Source organism: Tremella mesenterica, assembly GCF_000271645.1.
Source record: "Tremella mesenterica DSM 1558 unplaced genomic scaffold TREMEscaffold_5, whole genome shotgun sequence".
NCBI lineage: Eukaryota > Fungi > Basidiomycota > Tremellomycetes > Tremellales > Tremellaceae > Tremella > Tremella mesenterica.
In genome coordinates this window covers 259769-280683 of record NW_006711229.1, presented here as the reverse complement: position 1 = coordinate 280683, position 20915 = coordinate 259769, and the positions used below count along the sequence as shown (strand labels likewise).

Below are 20915 nucleotides of genomic sequence, written 5' to 3'. Positions count from 1 at the left end.
CCCCACGAGAGGCCGCCGCCAAGAGAAACCCAGCGTAGGCCAAGGTGGCCAGCAACATCTGAAGATAAAAAATCGTCATTGGAGAGAATTCGAGAAATCAGTCTAGATAATGACAGAATCAATAAACAGCATACCTTTTCTCTCCGATTCCCTCCAGAGACCAACCAGAAGAAACCCACGACGAGGCATAATGATGATTCTTATAAAAATAAAAGATTTTCGGTGAGTGGCGAATCTATGAGATATTGTCAGCCAGGACCACGAAGGAAATTCATCGATTCTCGGGTTTCTACTAGCAAACCTGAAGTTTTAAGAAGCAGACAGGATAGAGGGAAGTTCAGAGAGTCAGAAATGAGTGATAAAAGTGGAGAAAGGCGAAAGGTGGACATACCGTTAATTGGAGGTAAAAGTGATGAAGTAAAAGAAAAGATACAGAAGAGTCGGTCATTGGTAGCGGTGAGTGGTAGCCACGTGTCAGAGCGGAGCCCCGCGGGGGGCCCCACAGAAATTCATTTCACGATTTCACCTACCACTACTACCACACACATAACACTCAATATTTCATCATTACTACCTTCTACATCATCACAAACCTCGCCGTCGCCATCGATAAATCGTCCGGGACTACTGCAGAGTCGTGCATTGTCCCGTGGGGGAGTGTTAGCCGATAGAATCGGGCCGGGACGGCCGACGAACCGCCATTAGAATTACCCCTTCCGTCGAATATTACTCCGTTCACTTATCCTCTGAACTTTATTCGACCGTCTCTGGTTTTATGCGTGTGAGTGGAATGTGATAAGTATAGAGACATGTAGAATTGATGCATGCTCTTTTTCCCCTCTGTATTATCATCTAATATCAGCAAACATCTTCTGAACAGATTCAAGGGTGAACTCAAACACAATCACTTGCCGGGGCTCATAGCTGGTATGGTCTGTAAGAACCAAGGTGCTGTTCAGCTGCCGCATGTCCCAATCTATCGGTACCTTGAAACACATATTCAAGCTTTCAACAAAGTCATCCATTCCACTGTTGAACTGTTTTACTTCCTCCTTGCTCAAGACTGACAGGGAGTTGATACCTTGCAATCCAGCAGCCTTGCTCCGAAGCTCCATGTCACTGGGCTGATACCTGGCTTCGATCCTGGTAAGAATTTCTGAAGGTGAGTGGAACTCAGTGTAGAGTATAGAGGGCTTTAGCGAAAGCTGATACTTCCCAACAGTGAGGGAATCTTTGTCCCCCCCTCCTCCTTTCACACGTTTATGTAGCTTGATGGACATGGACTTCCAAAACTGTAGCGGGCCTTGATACTGTGCCTCCAGGCGGCCAGTAACACAGAACACACTCGGTGGGGTTGTACCTCTAACCCAGAATATTGGTTCTCTGTTATACTGGGTGCTCTTGTTCAAGTGGATGGTTGGCTCAGCCATCACTGAACCCCTTGCTGCTGCGGACGACATAGTCACCAATCCAATGAAACCCCACGGTAAACGTAAGGAACGATTTTCTGACAGACTTAGGTAGTGTTGTGTCCTTACTGATGTTGATTGTGTTGAATGAGCGGGTGAAGAAGAGGTTCAGAGATAGAAAGACACCTCTACACTTAAAACCCTCCAGAGAGATCCCCACCCTTCTACAAGGCCACCAGGACAAAGGAGAAACTGCCTTCCTTCACTATCCGTCCGTTTCGGTCGGAGGACGTGATTAGCGGTTAACGGGCGAGGCGAGACATCGTTCCCTCGTCGTCGTCGTCGTCTTCGAAACCGATGATTCGTCCGGTCGAATATTTCCCACGTTAGTCTTCTATTTCGTGAAAGAAAGGAGTGTGAGTTTGTTCCCAGGTTCTGATGAGAACTATTGCTCCTACTGGTTCCACCACAAGAACTTTGTAAGATGTTTGTAGACACATTGCAAACGCCGAGTGTCACCTCTTCCGATCGATCACACTCGCGCGGATCAGAGTTGTAGAGTACGGTACGGTGATTCTTCTCTAGATGAACTTGAGGTCAATGGGAAAGAAGAGCAAATCAGTTTGTATGGCTCATCACTTTTATCTACAATGGTACCTATATACCTACTAATACCCCATCTCAAATAGCCTGACAGGAAAGAGAACCAATGCATTCCCTCATCATCTCATACTCTCCCTTTCTTCGTTCATCCGTTTTTACCATCATCACTTCAAATACCAACGAAATGGCCTTCCTCATATTGAAGACCCCATCACCTATACAGCTCTGTTGGTGGAGGTTGATGACCGCTACTATACCCAATCTTCCTCTGCAGGGAAAGTAGTCTTTCATTCTTATTCGATTGATGTGTACGTAAAATTATCACTCTCCTTCTTCGGTAGGTCACGTTAACTGAAACACCCTTACCTTCTCCATCTACTACAAAACCGGATCCATCACAGATACACCAATCTGCAGCATCAGCTTCATTCATACCTTCTGAAACTCCATCGTGAAGCACTTTGAAAAAATCTCTTTTCATCCTAAGAAGTTCATCTCGAGTCATGAAACCCAAGTATGGTTTAGAAAATGTGTTTTCTACTTGATCAGTGTCTCCTTCAGCATTACAATTTGTTCTCACAACACTTTCAAGATTCATCTCAAAACCGATTAGAGTATATAGCCCGGGAAGTGTCAGATTTTCAGTTTCTTCATCAAAATAAAATAAACTGTGTATCGGTATGATGGCGCTTGGATTTTGAATAGCTTTATCAATATCTGTCATTGTTTCTTCATCAAAGTTTGAAGTAGAATCGGTACCTTGTAGAATTGTGAACATGACTCTTGCTCCAACATCACTAGGAGGTAGTCGATTTTGAACTGCTACATTCAATTCTTCCGCGGAGGGAGTTACATTGCAGGTGCAAGTAGCTATCATTCGAAATTGGACCGGCGACATCTCCAACATTTCTTCGTCGCTGGAAGCCATTGCTGCTTGTAGGTAAAAGCGGCGTTTTACATCTATGTATGTTGGTCGGTTTGGGTCACCTTCTGTGGTCACTTGAGACACTGAAGTGTTGGATCCCCTGAGTATGAGCTCCCGATGAGTGAAAGTGACCTGATCAGTCAAGTCATCAGTCGGATTGGTCATGACTAGAGTTCTTACGTGAGTTAGCTTTTCGATCAGATTTGGCCGGAAGAATAAGTAATGATTATTACTCTCTGAGGGAAACAACCAGATTGACATGTCCACTTATAGTTTTGAAATCATCATCCTGTATTAAGACTCACCCTCATGGATAGCCCCATCAACCGATGAAATCTCGTCACCGTTGGACCGACGTAAGCTATGATCAGGAGAGATCATAAACTCCACTTTGTCTGAGTGGAGAATGATCATAGACTGATGACATGGCTACCGGAGAGGGGAGAGGATGATATCCTGGGACCGATTCCCACACCACTCCTTCGGAGTTCGAAAACGGTCCAAGACGGGTCGTGGGGTTTCTGCGACGGTGACCAAAGGCGAGGGACGTAAGTATCAGCATCGACAAGTCAGCACAATCATCGTCATTCACCCCAACTCATAGGCGATGACTCTGGGATTGCAAATTTACATTTCCAATTCGGAGTACCAGTCGTACGTACCATTTATTCTCCTTTGAAAGCACTCTCTATCCTCGTCTCCGACTATCACGGCACCGCTTTGTATTTCGAGTGGTGGAGATTGAGTTCACATCGTTTTGATCTTTAGCCCTCGCCTCACATTCGTTCAACTCCGCCGTGAGGCTCACTTTTCGACAGGCCATTCGGTAACGCGAGGATTGGGACGGAGGGATCTCGGGGTGATGTAAGGGATGATGTAAGGGATGCGCAGCCCCTCCTTCTGCTCGTCAGTGATCTGCAATTCTGCACAGGTATGACCCAGATGACGATGAAGGGTCGTGGAGTTCATGGCATCTGTGTTGCCGCTCGACCGCAAGGGTGACGTGCGTATGAATGAGGAGCGGGATGTAATCTCACACGTCATTCATGTGAAGGGTGAAATCGGGTCGCGGATACTGATAGGAGAAGAGAAAAAAGGGCGAGGAGCGCAAGGAGGAGCAAGGAGGAGCATGGAGGAGCATGGAGGAGCATGGAGGAGCATGGAGGAGCATGGAGGAGCATGGAGGAGCATGGAGGAGCATGGAGGAGCACGGAGGAGGACGGAGGAGCATGGAGGAGCATGGAGGAGCAAGGAGGAGCATGGAGGAGCATGGAGGAGCATGGAGGAGCATGGAGGAGCATGGAAGAGCGGGGGGAGAGATACAAGACTCACCAACAGTGAAGCCTTATTTCATTCTAGCAGCGATGTCGAGTCCAAATCTCGTACAATTTTACCAACGACTGACAAATATCACGTATGAGAAACTAAGTGGTGATGATTTCGGTCGTCGGAGTTTCCACAATCGACCGAGGTGAATTAAGTCCGGACCAATACAATCTCCCAGCTACTTGCTTAACCACCCATTGTATACCTTCTTCAAGTCCCATTCCCGTGTGGGCGGAACAAGGTCGGATAGACCATTGATGAGATTTTATCGAATGTAAGTCGAGACCCTGAGATCAACCTCTCTTCTTACACGTGCGGATAATTTGGGAGATAATAACATACATCTCTTATTTCTTCCAAAGATAACGATCCTACGAGATCTTGTTTATTGGCAAATATCAATAAAGTGGCTCCTGCCAATCGCTACCTGTCAGCTCTTCCTGGAATTGACACCACGAATCACATCTTGTCCAAGAATCAGGGTCGGGGGAAGTGTTGTTGATAGCAAGGAGTCGAAGACATACTTCTTCTTTCAACAAACCTCTCAGTTCTTCTCCACAATCCCGAATTCTCATCCGATCACATGAATCCACCACCCAGACTACTGCGTCGGTAGATTCAAAGTAATTTCGCCAATATGGTCGTAGTGTCTTCTGACCCCCGACATCCCCTTGTTGTCAATGTCTAGATTCATTGACAGCCGAACATACGTGCCGAAACAATAATGGTATACCTCTTTCGCTCCTATCTCTGACTTTTCTCAAGGTAAGGAAATTAGGGCAGAGAAGGTGTAAGCACACACGTACATATATTCAAAGTGTACCTAATATCAGTCTCTTCACCTTAACATAAACTCCATCAAAGGGTCGTCATCGTATCACTGCGTAAGACATGCAAAAGAAAGACAGAGAGCAATGTCAGAGATCTGAAACGAGAAACAACTTACCCATCTCTTATCAAAGTCTTTATATTGAATCCTAACGTTGGGGAAACATCTTGAATATCCTCTTCGTTCAATTTCTTCAATATAGTCGTTTTACCAGCATTATCCAAGCCTCTATATTTGGTCAGTTTTGACCCCTCGGTTCATCTTCATCTCATCGTTCAGTCGGTTCCGTTACATTCGAAAGTGATGCCGTTCACTATTCATGAGACGCAAAGAATAATAACAACTCTAAGCATGGAAGTGTGGTGAAGGAGTAGCTGAGAAAAGAGAAGAAAAGATATACAAGAACAAAAATCTCATTTCTTTGGATTTCGCTTTGTTTTTTCTGATGATAGTGAGTAAACCTAGTTCATCAGCGAAACCTCGGTTATTGTACTCACCCATTTTCCGCTATATCAGATGATGCAGTGGATTATAGTGAGAGTTGCGTTGCTGAATGTAAAGATATCCAATGGAGAGAGTAAGGTCAGTATGGAGAGTAAGTAATACGTAGCGTGGGTAAGTTATGGTAGTTTGGGTGGACGAGGTGGGAAGGAATGTGGCACTCACCCAATGTGGCAGTCTTCCTCATAGACCCGCCATGTACATAGTGCAGGTCGTTTGGTGGTTGTACAGCTATACAGCACGGAGAGACATGTGGGTGACCAGGCATACACAATTTTCACCGTGTGTAACCAAACTCCTGGTCACAACTTACCATACGTCAAAAGCAAGTTGCTAATATGGGTCACAGTACACGAGATGAGGTACACGGATGGTCAATATCTTCGAGGTGACACACACAAGGTTGGTGCTACGATTGCATAATCATTACGAGTCACTCGACTTTACCACATCATGTACAATTCATATGATTGCTACACTCCCTACCAAACCGGCATAAGAGGGACAAGACTGTTCACATCACCTTGTCCGCCCAATCGGACACTTTGGTCAATGGAGGGTACCCCCCACCAGGTGCTTCACTATACTATCAGCGAATGTTACTACTCTCCCACTTCTACCCCAATATCAAAGTAAAAAGAAGAAGAAGTGGGGAAAATATCAGGGGTGTTGGAGACACAGCATAGAAACAGAGATGACGTGGGACCATACAACTTGAAATAGAAGTGAGTTATAAGGATATCCCGATCAAACTAGGACATCCGAATAAACAGTCAAGGAACAGAATTGATCAAAAATTCTGATTTCTGATGTCAAAAAGTAGGGACAGAGGTGAAGAAAGATTAGTATATGCGACGATACGCATTATAAACAAAAGGAATGGCATGAAAAATACGAAAGAAGGGACCCACCTGACTTTAGTCTGAACAAACACCTTATTCACCCCAGCATATCTCTTATCAAACTTATCATACAATTCTTTCATATCCTCCAAATTAACACGATGAGTGACCAAAGGTTTCATGTCGAATTTTCCCGTCAAGATATAATCATTTAATATCTCTTCCCAATACAAATGAACAGGTGCTTGTCCATTACCTATAAACCTAACACCTTTTTCCATCAATGCACCGATATTGAAATGGTTGGTGTAACCGGAATAAACTCCAATAAGACCTACTCTTCCGAATTTCTTGACCAGGTAGATCATTTCGTTCGGAGTTTCAGATACGTCCGTTTCCAACATGAGTGTTTTTTCAACTTTGTGTAAAAGCGTTTTCGGTTCGTGGTATGTGGAAGCATCGATGCAGACTACAGACATGTTAGCATCCGTCCCTGCTCCTTGATGGTCGATTGAATGAATTGATCGAGAGGCGGTTGCTTGTTTGAGGAGAAATGATGTTGGATAACGTATTGGGGATGTCAAAGGATGAGAGGTGAGTGACGGGAAATGAGGACGAGAAGAGAAAAGAAAAAGCAAACTCACCATCCAAACCTCCTGGCACTTCAGCTTGAATCCTCTTACTAACATCCTCCGCATTAAAATCAATCGTCACCACCTCCCCTTTTGCCTGTTTGGCCAGAACCAACCTCGAAGGGATAGTGTCGATGGCATATACCTTTGAAGCGCCTTTTAATAAAGCCCAACGCACTACACATTGTCCGATAGGTCCAAGACCCCATACACCGACGACATCACCAGGTTCAACGCGGGTGTCCATGACTGCGTGGTATGATGTGGGGAGAATATCCGAGAGGTCTGTCATGAGCAAATGCTAATTGAGAGAAGAGTTTGGAAGCGGAGTAGATAGTTTCGGAAGAAACTCAATTGCACCTCCGAAGAGAGTGGGCATGCCGAGTTTGAATGGGCAAGTGGACAAAAGGGTGACAGAGGAAAAGTGAAATGAATGCGAGGGAAAGGATCAAAACGACTCACACAAAACATCCTCATCACATACTCCAGGAGGTACCTTCAAACAGTTGACTTCACCAAAAGGTACTCGAACGTATTCGGCTTGACCTCCGGGAAAACCACCGGTCTTGGAGTCAGCGCAAAACTTTGACCCCCCCCCCCCCCCCCCCCCCCCCCTTCACTTTCATCGAGACCTCTGACGCGACCGGAAAATGGTGAAACGAGATGAACAAGGGTCACAGAGACACTACTGAGATGAACCACCATAAAGATGGGGGACTACGAAGTGGGACATCAAGGAGACGGTTAGAGAACCGCGCCGGGAGTGGGATTCTAAGAAGTGAATAGAGGTAATGTCAAGTCGAACAAAGTCAAAGTAGATTGTAACTCACCAAATGCCCATACCCCAAAAAACCAGCATCACGCTGTCCATACATTCCTTTCTGTAAAGAAGAATTATTCGTCCAATCACACATTGAACTATACTTTTTCTGACAATATCTACAAGTCCCACATGCTATTTGAAAAGAGACTACAACTTTATCACCGGGTTTGAGAGTTGTGACTTCGGGTCCTACACGGTCTATGATTGCCCTAATGATTAGCTTTTGAACTTTCTCTCTTCCTCGCTCTCCACGACCGCATTTGTCAAAACCACGAATGATCACTTGGGGTCAAGGGTGTTCATATCTTCACAAAAGTCCTGAAGGTCATGGAAAGCAGTCAATACATGTGAGTAAACAATGAGACAAGGCGAGTCATATACGGTTGACTAGTGAGGCGGAGATCACAATGGATGACATACGGAACAAAGGCAGGGCCACAGTCAAAGGTTGTTGGATTGGGAAGAGATTGGTGTAGGTAGATAAAGATATTGGAAGACCCACATAAACTCATGTCCCAAAATATCTCCCTTCTGCAAACCCATCATTTCCGAATGATACAGATGAAGATCACTACCGCAGATAGTGGTTCCGGTCGTACGTACAATAACATCTTTATTCTCGGAGATATCAGGTATAGGGGCATCTATAATTCTGACATCACGATTACCGAACCATGCTAGAGCTTTCATGGTTGATCCATCTGGACGATGTTTGTATGCTGGGTCTGTTGCGGCTGATCTATCAGCCATCTAAATCCATGCTTTCTTACTGATTTGCGAAGACTGTCATAGCTCTCTTCGAAGCATGTCACGACACCAACTATGTGTTCCTTATGCGCTATTGTAGCATGTGCTTTACCCAAATCGCCCTCGTGTTCAACTTCGCTACGTAAACAACACATGCTTGACACAACATACAGACGAGCCAGCGAGAGAATAGTTGGGGAGAGATGTAACAGGGGAAGCGTTGTTCAATGCTTGAGTCAAAGAGGTAGGAGAGAAGATTAAGAGGGTGTGAGAGAGGCCGGGGGGGGGGGCGAGAGACTCACTGGGTAAAGTCCCCATTGAATCTTGTACTTTGTTACTAATGAATTGCATCTTGTAGGATTGATGTTGTATGATACTACAATCGTACTGTACTGTACTATACTGTACTTTGAACAGATGTGGAAAAGTGGAGAATGGTGTCGAAGGAGGTTGTGAGATGGATGCGACGTCATAGGCCAAAATGACGTCATACAAATTCCAGTAAACCGGTACAACCGGTACGGCCGAGTCTTCCCAGTGATCATGAATGTTCAGGTGTCACACGACTATTGAGCATATTCAAGTTTTCAAGTCGGAGCCGAAGAGCTACAGGAGTGGCATACATGAGACAAGGAGAAGCATAGAGTCAACGTAAGCGAGTACGTTTAGGAGGTACTCCCACCGCTGAGGTGGAACGGAAGTTGGTGCTTGCTGGTAACCGCGGGCCTGCGAGGGAAGGGGGGAGTCTGGAGTCAGTATCAGTCCTGAGGGATGACAGTGATATTCCATGGAAAGAGTGGCTGTAGCGACGGAATTGATGAGATGGACGTGTGTCATGTAAGGACGCGATGATTGCGGGTCCAAGGGTGATGTCTGTGGCAGATGACCCCAAACATTTGTCAGGACCACGAATTCCTACTGCAGGCCTCGGAAGTTGGGCGATGGCAGCGGGGTAGTGGTTTTAAGAGCCAAGTGGCCAGAAAACGAGAGGAACATGTAGGAAGCCAAGTGATTTCAGATTTGAAGGGAAAAAGATAAACAACTTACGATCCCATCTTGACATCCCCATTATCTTCATGTGTAACTCGCCGTGATGGGTAATTGACATTACTACCTTGAAATACGCTCCTGATCCATCAACTCATGTCCCTGCATCCCTCTCCGATATTATTATTTACCCTGTGACATACAGCTCAAATACTGGTGGACAACTGAAGAGATGAGAGAGAGAGTGAGATAGGGATCGACTCACGGCACGTCAACACCACCTTCCTCGGCAAACCAAGAATGTCTCAGTGCCTCTTTAGCTGTCAAACGTTTGGCGGGATCCCATTCGAATAACTTGCATAAGAGGTCGTATCCTTGTGCGGAACCAGATCGTGAGGAGTACCATGTAGGAAGTGGAGTTGGGGTGGTGTAGCTGGATATTTGTGAGCAACTTTCTTTACAAGTACTTTCATATCCTGTTGGATCAATCCGAGTGTGAGAAGCATAGACAAGATGATACTTGAATGTTTGTAAACGCTCAGGAGACGTGAGGGACGAAGCAGCAATGGATTGTGGGAACGACTTACGGACCAGAAGTCAGGTAAGTCTTCCATTCGGGCATATTGACGATACCTGGCCAATGTGTATCTAAGATGAGCTTCTTGTTCAAATATCATGGATGACAATTCCGTGTTGTATCTCGTGAACATGCAACGCTGGGTGTATATAAAATCGAATGGCTCTGGAGAGGAAGGGGTCCCGCAGGGGGAATGGGGTGGGGTGGGGTGGGGTGTGAAGGGATTGTGGGGATATGAAAAGGAACTTGGCTACTACTAGGGTGTAAGAGTGACAAGTGGATAACCATGAAGATGATAAAGACAGATAATCAAACTCAGACTCACCATTCACCGGCCCCAAAACCTCGCAGATCTTACCCATCTGATCTCTCTGAAAAGGTAATGCTTTTTTACCATCCAACTTAGCTTCGTCACCTTTGAAAATCGGTCTCAAGGAAAGTAATTCGGCATAGATACAACCTATAGCCCAAAGGTCTACTCGTAAGCTTGTGAAAACTAATCCGTAAAGTATTCCATTTCAGGTATTCCCATCACCCTCTATCTTACTTCCTCATCTTACAAAGGTCCGTCTGATAGATGTTTGACTAAAGAGAGGGGAGAAAGTCAATCAAGTGGATTCGGAGAAAATGCTCGTGAAGCAAAAGAGATGAAAGAGGAAAAATGAGTCAAATGACGACGTACCAACAGCAGCAGTATAATGTTTAGCTCCCAAAATCAATTCAGGCGCTCTATACCAAATAGTAACCACAACTTTATCCCCACCAAACAAACCTCCCTGTGCCAATGGTCTATGCCATAATCTAGCCAAACCCAAATCGCCAATCTTCACAACTCCGGCAGAAGTGACCAATATGTTGGCTGGTTTCAGGTCTCGGTGAAGGACGAAGTTTGAATGAAGGAAATGAACTCCGCAGAGGAGTTGATGAAGGAGTCTACGGAGGGTTGATGATGGGATAGGGGTACGGACGGTTTGAGAGTGATGATGGATTATTTGCTGGTGTCAATCTTACTGCCCTTTCAAGTATATAGTTATCGAAAATACCCAGGAATGACACAAATTTCTTTCTGTGGAGGAGCGAAAGAGAGGACATCAAGGGGGAGTGGGAGTGAACGGAGGTGAGTGATCGGGAGTATTCGAACACTGAGAAGAGAAAGAGAAAGAGAAAAGAGGAGAAACGATGACTCACAAGAAAATCATGTTCAGCATATTCAAATACCATATAAATAGCTTTATCTTCCAAAATGACTTCTCTCAATGAGACTAAATTTCTATGTCGTAATTCTCTATTCAACTGCCAAGTCAACAATCACCCTAATACCTTCCTTCTGAACGACTTCCGAAGATCCTAATATCATATATAAGCTTCACAAGTGATATAGTCCAAAAGCAAGTGGACAGAGATAATGACACTCACCATGATCTCTCTAATACCACTTTGACTTATCCCAGCGTACATCTGAACGTCCCCTTCCTTATCCGGTTTAAACTTTTTGATAGCGAATACATCTCCTTCTTTTGCCTTCAAATCACCTGGTCGCATACGTAATTCAGGATTGTTCAAAGCGTCGTTAACTGCCGAGATTGCTGAACTGGAAGTGGAAGTACTGGGTGAGACAGGACTAGGACCTTTGGAAAGTGATAACGCTGCTCTGGTTGATGAAGGTAAAGTGGAGGATTTGGTAGGATGAGGAGGTCCTAGCAGTATAGCTTTGTAAACTCTACCATAGGTTCCTAATCGTCAGTGGTTAACCTTCCATAGCTCATATAGCTAGTCCCTAGGACCTGGGGAGGATATGAGATACTTACCGGAGGATATGAACCCCAGTATTTTGTACGCCTTCAACACGCTGTCTGTCAGCTAGTTCTCGAGTGGTTTCTGTGGGAAGAAAGAGAGGGAAAGACTCACGTTCTCCTTTCTCTGTCCCTCTTGGCTCTGTAGGCATGCATAGGGTCTGGTGTTTGGTTATGAAGCATATTGCCTATACTACTTACAGAGACTCTACCCTCCAGAGTACTCGTTGCCGAGAAGTGCAAACGTCCCTTCGTTGATTGGAGAAGCTAGTTACGTAATATTGTTCCGTCCCGGGGCTCCGGGCCGGTGGAAGGGCGGAGGGAATGATCCGGGCGGGCGGGGTGTTGAACAACGTCTCCTATCTCATCCCTTCTACTCTTCTCTTTCATCTTATCATACAATCAAGCATACACTTAGACAAATAGACATGGGTAAATATCATCCCTCATACTCTTGGCTACCACCAAACATACTCTTCTGGTCCACCCTTTGCGGTGGTGTGAAGAGAAGCAGCGTTGACAACCAGCTAACCTATTCACTGACTTCTGGGCGACTGTTCAGCAGGGGTGAGTCGTTCCCATTCTGTACAACATCCCTTCTTCTCAATGCTTATCATTTGTGACTGAAGCTTGTCAGCGTTCTATCCCGCACATATTGGCTCACTACGCAGTCCCGAAGACCCTATCCTCGGTGTTCAAGACAAATTCAACGCCGATAAAGATCCCAAAAGGGTCAACCTTGGTGTCGGTGAGTTTCTCACTTGTCTCACTGTAGTCAAGCTGAACCTACCCTCCTCACTCACTTTTAATACCCTACAAATCATCACATCTCACCATCTTCGACTCTATGAACTCTCGTTATCTCCTTCAACTCCGCCTATCTCTCTTCTGTGTAACTCCTTTGTTCGTCTGAAAGGCGCATACGTAAGTCTTCCATGTAATCATATTGTGTGTTGATGTTGATCGTTAGCGAGACGAAGATGGGAAACCATGGGTACTTGATTCTGTCCTCAAAGCGGAAGATATATTGCAACAGAAAAAACTCAATAAAGAGTATTTGCCCATAACGGTTGGCTGGCAGATATATGTATATGGCAGAGCTGATAAGTAGGGAGCAGCGGACTTTACGAAGTTGGCCTCGGAGTTGGCTTATGGAAAAGAAAGCAAACCAATTGTGGAAGATAGAGTAGGTGATATCTCACATTCACTCAACCGTTATTTCTCGTCTAAACGTGGCTTCGCACAGAGGGAAAAGAGCAGAGCCGCGGTTGGAAGTAGACGAATGATGGACGGAATAGGATCACCTTGAAAGTCGAGCTGATCGCCAGATCGCCGTGGCTCAATCTATCTCCGGTACAGGAGCTTTGAGGATTGCTACTGGATTTCTCTCATTCCATTACACAGGTCCACAGGTCGTATACATCCCAAACCCGACATGGGGGAATCACATTCCTATCGTTGAGCAAACAGGTATGAAGTCCGCAAGATACAGGTGGGTTGACTCGAACTCTCTTCGAATGCCATCTCATGAGTTCGTGGTATTCTGGGGCTGACGGCATATAGGTACTTTGACAAAAAGACTGTTGGATTGGACTTTGAGGGTATGAAAGAGGATATCGAAGCTGCCGAACCAGGATCAATTGTGAGTCAAACTGGTCTCTTGTTACTTTTTATATTCCCCTTTACTTACATACGATGTCAAGTTCTACGTCGCTAGCCGCCTCACCGCACATGAAAAGAATGAAATCTCCCTTCACTCGGAGGACGATGAGACGGCTGACCTGCAGATCCTCCTCCACGCCTGTGCCCAGAATCCCACAGGTATCGATCCCACCAAGGAACAATGGAAAGAACTCAGCATACTTCTCAAGCAGAAAAAGCACCTTGCATTGTTCGACATGGCCTACCAAGGATTCGCTTCGGGTGATGTCTCCGGAGATGCCTTTGCTGTGCGTCACTTTGTTGAACAAGGACATCAGATTATCTTGTGTCAATCGTTCGCCAAGAACTTGGGTCTTTATGGGGAGAGAGCAGGGACATTCTCGATGGTTTGCTCCTCTAAAGAGGAGAAGAACAGGGTGTTAAGTCAGGTCAAGAGAGTGATCAGGCCTTTGTATTCTAGTCCTCCCCTTCAGTGAGTTCTTGTTCTTGGCTGATTTCAAAGCGACATAACTCACACAAATACCCTGGAGTCGGCGCTGACAACCAGCGGCGCTCAACTCGTCGCTACCATCCTCGGTACACCCGAGCTACTCGAACTATGGTAAGTCCGTCCGCTCGGTAACTCACCACAACCGCTCACTTATAGGCTTACCGAAGTCAAGAAGATGGCAGATAGAATTATCGATATGCGCTCTAAGTTGTATGACCTGTTGGTGAAGCTTGAGACTCCGGGCGAGTGGGGACATATCAAGTCGCAGATTGGCATGTTCTCTTTTACTGGTCGTAAGTCGAATATGCTGTTGACATTGGCACGACCCCCCATTGGTTTTTACTCAAATCCCTTTTCTCTCTCGAATGCTATGCGACGCATACTATGATGTGCTTCTGAAGTGGAAATGTACTGACGGACAGTCACTCCCGAACAAGTCACCGCTCTCGCTGAACATGCCCATGTCTACATGACCATGGATGGACGGATCAGTATGGCAGGCTTGAACGATCACAATGTGCAGGTGAGCTCCTTTCCCATTCTCATCCTATCCCTCTCAATTCCTTTTTTGCTATCAATTCATTTCTGTATGGTTTATTTCTTCATCTCGTAGTTCCTACGATACTCAGTTGGTAGCACGTAAGGTATCGCGTACCATAGTATCTCGGAAGAAACAAGTTTGTCGACGGCTGACGGGGCAGTATTTCGCAGAGAGTATGAGCAAGGCCGTCAAGGGCGAGCTCAAGGCGAAGTCTTCTCTCTGAGTCATAGTGACTTGATCTAGATGATGCATGGATCCTATTGAGTGTTCCAATTCCTCTACCGTATTTCTCACTTATGCGTCACCTTAACATAGTGGGCCCTTCTTCACCCAACGACTCAACCTTTTCTCCCCCCTGCGAAGGACATGACCATGCGAGATGAAGGGGAGTGAGGAGGTCGCAAGGACAAGTCAGGGGAAAGAGGTAAGGTAGATTCTCGGACAAGGAAAAGGGAAAAGAGGGAGGTTTTACTAGATCTACTGAAAGAGGTAGATTCAACCCCTCCTTTCCAAAGTAGTGTGAAATATCTTTACACACTTTTGTCCCTCTTACCTTAGCTTTCGACGATCGGGGTTGTTGATGGTCTTCGACGTTGCGCGCAGCGTATGCTTTGATAAGAGGGGTGTGATAAATGATGACGTGGGAAACGCGTCTCGACCCCGACGCGACCCCACGACGCGCTTTTCCATCTTCCACCTCCTGCATCTCTTTCCACTCTTCTGAGAATCTTATACATTCGTTCCACTCCACGCTCCCCGTCTACAGCTCTCAATACCTTCGAGGCATACTCTTGACTGAGCTATCACCAGTCCTTCCTAAGCATATACACCGGGAATATCGACAATGTCTACTCCGACCCCTCACGGGTCTCAACCTCCCATGGGGAGTTCGTCGCCATTGCACTTTCCAAGTTCAAGCGCTGCCGCTACTCCCAGAGCTCCGAGGGTCGCTGCTCGTGAGTCATCATATCTGCATGCTGTCTTGAGGGCTACCGACGAAATCAATATTAAGACTCCAGATGAATTACTCGAACTGACGTGCAGCTCCATCTTCCTCCCCTTTAGCATTCCCTACTTCTCCTTCTCAGCCATCTGCTACGCACCAGAGGTCTGACGTCGGATTTTCGGACGCACCTAGCGTTCATAGAACTGTTGCGAGGGCTAGGGGAGAGACACCTTTATTCTTCCCTGCGTGAGTACATCGTTTACATTCCTCTCGCATGTCCACCCACCCCACAAACATGCATCCTCAGACTCCCTCTCTGCCTCACGCTCCCACCGGATCGGCACACCTTCTCTGCGTTTCTTTCTTGGTTCGACATTTCAGTTCTCACACTCAGTTCTGGCGGTTCTACGCCCCGTCGACCTCGTCGAGGAGACATCCACTCTTCCTTCCCTCTCTCCTCTCCCTCTCTCGCTAGACGCGCTCAAACCAATGTCAACGCCGACCTCTTTCGCGCATCCTCTCCTTCTGGTCAAACAGATATATCCGACCAGCCTTTCGATGCCGCTCATCCTACTCCTCGTGCTCCTGGATCCTCCGCCCCCACTCTCTCGGCCATGGCACCCACCGACGGCGCTCCCGATGTCGGGGAAGAAGGGATGGTCAAGTTCATCTGGGGAACCACCATTTCCCTGCAAGAAGCGATGAACGAATTCCGGTCTTTCCTCCGAGGTTTCAAGCCCAAGTATCGGGCAGTATACAATGACTCCATCGCTCAATCTTTTCTGGAGGAAGGCAAACAAGCTCCACCTCCTATGCCATTATACGATGGTCTGTCCGCCCAAGCTGCCGAAGCGGTGTTATATGAACGATATCTCAAACAGCTTCGATTGACAGGACAAACCAATCTCAATCTCGACGCGTTGAATCTGTTGTCGTATGGGCCTACCAAGAAGTTGTACCATCAGCTTGTCAATTATCCGCAGGAGGTGATTCCCATCATGGATCAGGTTCTGAGGGATGTTATGATCGAGATGGCGGATGAAGAGCTGGAGATCGCGCAGAACAAGTATGCAGAAGGGACGATTCAGGAAATAGAACTGCGCATGCTGGAAGAGGATCTCAAGGATATAGAAGGGAGAGTGTACAAAGTCAGACCTTTTGGAGGAGATAGGACTGTGAACATGAGGGATTTGAACCCGGGGGACACGGACGAGTTAGTCAGTGTCAAGGGTTTGGTGATTAGAGCTACGGCCGTGATACCGGATATGGTGACCGGTGAGTGTTTTATCCTACACCCTCGATTCTGAATCGTCTCATACCCTGCCATTACCCATTTGCTCATTACTGGAAAGCAACCACCGGATCTGCAGGAATGGTGCTTTATCATGTGTGGACGAGGAAATGTAATCATTTCCACTGACATGTAGCCTTCTTCCGATGCTTGGTCTGCCAGCACACCGTCCAAGCTGATATAGACCGAGGAAGGATTAACGAACCCGATCGTTGTCCTCGTGACGTGTGTAATTCCAAAGGCACCATGTCCCTCATTCACAACAGATCAGAATTCACCAACAAACAAGTGATTCGGTTACAAGAGACTCCCGACGCAGTTCCAGATGGTCAGACACCTCACACTGTGTCTTTGTGCGTATACGATGAACTTGTCGATCTTGTCAAACCCGGTGATAGAGTCATTATCACCGGTATCTTCCGTTCCATTCCCGTCCGAGTGAATCCTCGTCAGAGAAGTATCAAAGCGCTTTTCAAGACATATCTGGATGTGGTTCACGTGAAACGTACCAACTCAGCTCGGATGGGATATGATCCTTCAACCAGACAAGGTGAGGGGAAACCTCCTGGAGTAGGTGTGGGTGGAGAGGATGATGAGGCTGAAACACTCGCTAGACCTGAAAGCGGGGATGAAACGATGGAGGAAACTCAGGATGAGCCGGGTTTTACGGCGAGTGCAGAGATGGAACAAAAGATTTTGGAGTTGTCTAGGAATCCGGAGCTCTATGACATTCTCTCTCGCAGTTTGGCACCAAGTATCTGGGAATTGGACGATGTGAAAAAAGGAATATTGTTGCAATTGTTTGGTGGTACGAACAAGAGTATTGCTAGAGGTGGAGGAGGGGGTGGACCTAGGTACAGAGGTGATATCAATGTGCTCATGGTCGGCGATCCTGGTACGAGTAAATCACAGATTTTGCAGGTGAGCACCGCTTCTCCGTGACTCGTGCTACTCCAAGCTCGGCCCTACTCAGTTCTCGTCATTGCGTGTTCTACTCGGCACATATCCTTCTCTGCTTTTCATCAGATTACCAATTCAGCATGAGGTTAGATCTCGATATAGAGGATAATGGAGAGCATCAAGGAATGAGACGTGTCTGCAGCGAGCAGAGTTGATCACTTAGTACGTACACAAAATCGCACCCCGTGGTGTATACACATCAGGGAAAGGAAGTTCAGCCGTTGGTCTCACCGCATATGTCACCAGAGATCCAGATAGCAAGCAGCTCGTCCTCGAAAGGTGAGTTTCGAGCTAATGTCGATTTCGTGAACTGACATGTCAGTGGAGCATTGGTGTTGTCTGACGGTGGGGTATGTTGTATCGACGAATTCGACAAGATGAGCGATGCCACACGAAGTGTTTTGCATGAAGTAATGGTAAGTGCAATCGTATCCTGCTGTCTTGTTGAATTCTGTTACATTTCTCCACATAAGCCCATGAATGAGCTCAGAAGGATGACAAGGCTGATGAGATGTCGAGTCTATGAGTCCGAGCTGGAAAGCGGGCAGTTCGAACACTTTGGAAAAGCGTTGTGCCGACTTGCAGGAACAACAAACCGTCTCCATTGCCAAAGCGGGCATTATCACTACTCTCAATGCCCGAACATCGATCTTAGCTGCAGCCAATCCGATTAATAGTCGATACGATCCCAAGTTGCCTATTCCGGCTAATATCGACCTTCCGCCAACTTTGATTTCACGGTTCGACTTGCTGTACCTCGTGTTGGACAAGGTAGACGAGATGAATGACAGACGCTTGGCAAAGCATCTTGTGGGGCTCTACTTGGAGGACAGGCCTGATACGGGTGGTATTGACATTATTGTAAGTGTCATATACTCCGACTATCTCCTGAAGTTCCATTGGACCACTCATGGAACTCGCATTCCTCGCATGCTCTCATCACTGCTACCTATAATATCTATTCGCACGGTTTGGTAAGGATCCTCAAACAGAGTCGATATGATGGACTGCGTGAGTAGTCCAAGAGCTTTTACTGACCAACAGCCCCTTGACATGCTAACCGCATACATAACCTACTCTCGCTCCAGGATCCACCCTGTATTGACTCAAGACGCCTCTACTGCCCTCGTGCAAGCCTACGTGGAGATGCGAAAAGCAGGTACCGACTCTCGCACTCAAGAAAAACGAATCACCGCTACCACTCGACAGCTTGAGAGTATGATACGTCTCAGTGAAGCACACGCGAGAATGAGGTTGAGCGAGACTGTCGATCTGAAAGACGTGGTCGAAGCTACGAGGTTGATCAAGAGCGCTTTGAGGGAAAGTGCTGTGAGTAATCTTCCAGATTTGATTGATGAGAAGGTTGACGTGATAGACGGACCCTTTGACAGGGCAGATAGATCTGGATTTGATTAATACTGGTGCTGGGTCTACAGCTCGTCGTGTACGGGCGGATTTGAAACGAGAGGTGAATGTTGTTTTCTCATCTATCAATGTCATACCGTCATCTCGCAATCTACGAATAATATCAATATATGTTGAGTGGGAAGCGAGAGAGATATAAGGAAAGAGGCTGATGTCAGATCCTCTCATTAGTCGACAACAGTGGTCGATCAGGACTTCGATGGACAGTGGGTATCAAATCCCTCGAACAACAAAGCAGCATCCCTCTCGACCATGCGGAATTCGCAGAGGTCGTCAAAGGTCTTGTGGAAGAAGGAGTACTCAAGGTTGTCGGCGAGAAAGAACGACGTACTATACGAAGGCTTGCGGATTAGTTTCGAAGATATATTTCAATCTGGCTATTTGAGGAATATCATGCAATCTGTTAAACGAGATTCTCCCGGTGATCAACAAGCTAGAAGTTAGACTGAAGATACTATCAGGGCTAATGAAATTGACATATGACAGGTATAGCTTACCGAGTGAGTCTCTTCTTGTTCGTCCCACACTCATCTTATCCAACCACGACCTTTCATTCTAACATCTCCACCAGACGGTTCGACTTCACCCTCTGAAGGATGACGTCTTGTATATGGTCTCAACCTTTCATCAAGATTCACACGGTTATACGTAGCTCGCTAAGCGAGTTGGGGTGTCATACTTATCGCGCTTATCTCCCCCGCGCCCAAGATTCCCGGCCCTGCACCAGACTAACCCGTTTGGGTGAGTGACGTACCTTTGATGGGAAAGGAGACGTTGCTAGGCGACAACATCAGAGGTGATTTAGACCGGAGGCGGTGCGAGTCGACCATTCACAAGACGGGTGAGATTGCCTTCCTACCGTAGCAAGACCAGCCAAGAGTCTAGCTTCGGAGCGTATACGACGTGAAGGGGCGGTGAATGAAGGTCCACGCAACTCCTCTCCTCTCCCCTGTGGTCGACGCAAGAATTCTGATCAGTGTAGCGTGAGATGGACACAGATCTCGAGTCGTCCGTAGGTTACAGGCTAACGACCCAAGTGGATCGTGCGCTTTCTAGTCAAAGGGGAAGAAAAGAAGGGATATTCCTTCTCACACGTCTCCCTTGATCCGAGCGCCACTTTCTCACCAAGATTTGGCAAGAGGGAGGGAGGGGCATTTTAAAAAGGTTACCTAGCAGGGGTTGACCATCACTTCTTTCAGTGGCAAACATTAACGGACCCGCCCATAATGTCAGGACTAACAACAGCTGAGGTGGCCAACCTCTTTCGCATATGGGGGTTCCTCAACATCAGCTATGTGTCAGGAACTGAGTACCCCTTATAAGGGAACTCGACATCTACCAGGAAGATGTCGAGTATTGAACCTTTTAGCGAGGATGTTATGATGCAGGTCCCTTACTGCATTCATGACACTATGTCACTACTCAATTAGATGAACCTAAGGAAGCTGTGATTGCCAAGCACGGTGAGAGTATTGCAGAAATGCTATTTTCAGAGGCCGGAAAGCTGGTGGTGGAGATAACCCTGGCCTCTGAGCCCGCTGATCCAGGATGGGTAACCCTGTGTTTGGGAGGCCGGATACATGAGCATACAATAGATGGGAAAAGC

The 20915-nt window shown here is 46.6% G+C and overlaps 6 protein-coding genes across 6 annotated transcripts; 2 read left to right on the top strand and 4 right to left on the bottom strand.

Annotated features, from left to right (window-relative positions):
• Window positions 1-2223: 2223 nt before the first annotated feature.
• TREMEDRAFT_62164 (uncharacterized protein) lies at window positions 2224-3102 on the bottom strand (the record flags this gene model as incomplete). Its single annotated transcript, XM_007004538.1, has 1 exon — window positions 2224-3102. One exon carries the CDS (start codon window positions 3100-3102, stop codon window positions 2224-2226), a length of 879 nt encoding a protein of 292 aa, XP_007004600.1.
• Window positions 3103-4361: 1259 nt separating this feature from the next.
• Window positions 4362-5593, bottom strand: TREMEDRAFT_68626 (uncharacterized protein; the record flags this gene model as incomplete). Its single annotated transcript, XM_007004715.1, has 7 exons — window positions 4362-4550; window positions 4606-4686; window positions 4788-4933; window positions 5070-5086; window positions 5210-5320; window positions 5493-5553; window positions 5590-5593. 7 exons carry the CDS (start codon window positions 5591-5593, stop codon window positions 4362-4364), a joined length of 609 nt encoding a protein of 202 aa, XP_007004777.1.
• A 514-nt stretch (window positions 5594-6107) lies between these two features.
• TREMEDRAFT_68625 (uncharacterized protein) lies at window positions 6108-8988 on the bottom strand (the record flags this gene model as incomplete). The annotated part of the gene is made up of 7 exons (XM_007004714.1): window positions 6108-6174; window positions 6505-6904; window positions 7080-7352; window positions 7530-7632; window positions 7898-8099; window positions 8393-8624; window positions 8940-8988. 7 exons carry the CDS (start codon window positions 8986-8988, stop codon window positions 6108-6110), a joined length of 1326 nt encoding a protein of 441 aa, XP_007004776.1.
• A 295-nt stretch (window positions 8989-9283) lies between these two features.
• Window positions 9284-12177, bottom strand: TREMEDRAFT_30695 (uncharacterized protein; the record flags this gene model as incomplete). The annotated part of the gene is made up of 10 exons (XM_007004390.1): window positions 9284-9383; window positions 9685-9765; window positions 9890-10057; window positions 10212-10272; window positions 10527-10679; window positions 10884-11196; window positions 11390-11494; window positions 11618-11934; window positions 12010-12050; window positions 12110-12177. The coding sequence occupies 10 exons, from the start codon at window positions 12175-12177 to the stop codon at window positions 9284-9286; spliced, it is 1407 nt and encodes a 468-aa protein (XP_007004452.1).
• A 193-nt stretch (window positions 12178-12370) lies between these two features.
• On the top strand, window positions 12371-14958 carry TREMEDRAFT_43904 (uncharacterized protein). The gene is made up of 13 exons (XM_007004453.1): window positions 12371-12426; window positions 12522-12561; window positions 12666-12742; window positions 12911-12918; window positions 12965-13063; window positions 13106-13180; window positions 13323-13486; window positions 13558-13636; window positions 13782-14128; window positions 14204-14257; window positions 14303-14439; window positions 14569-14669; window positions 14848-14958. The coding sequence occupies exons 1-13, from the start codon at window positions 12423-12425 to the stop codon at window positions 14908-14910; spliced, it is 1248 nt and encodes a 415-aa protein (XP_007004515.1). The 5' UTR covers window positions 12371-12422; the 3' UTR covers window positions 14911-14958.
• A 609-nt stretch (window positions 14959-15567) lies between these two features.
• On the top strand, window positions 15568-19662 carry TREMEDRAFT_30971 (uncharacterized protein; the record flags this gene model as incomplete). The annotated part of the gene is made up of 10 exons (XM_007004423.1): window positions 15568-15643; window positions 15732-15879; window positions 16028-16908; window positions 17061-17845; window positions 18048-18163; window positions 18207-18300; window positions 18470-18745; window positions 18929-19213; window positions 19260-19352; window positions 19468-19662. 10 exons carry the CDS (start codon window positions 15568-15570, stop codon window positions 19660-19662), a joined length of 2949 nt encoding a protein of 982 aa, XP_007004485.1.
• Between the last annotated feature and the right edge of the window lie 1253 nt (window positions 19663-20915).

Coding starts and splice junctions, on each gene's coding strand:
- TREMEDRAFT_43904 (XM_007004453.1), top strand. Junction 14,129..14,203: donor TATTCTAGTCCTCCCCTTCA/GTGAGTTCTTGT, acceptor GCTGACAACCAG/CGGCGCTCAACTCGTCGCTA. Junction 14,258..14,302: donor CCCGAGCTACTCGAACTATG/GTAAGTCCGTCC, acceptor GCTCACTTATAG/GCTTACCGAAGTCAAGAAGA.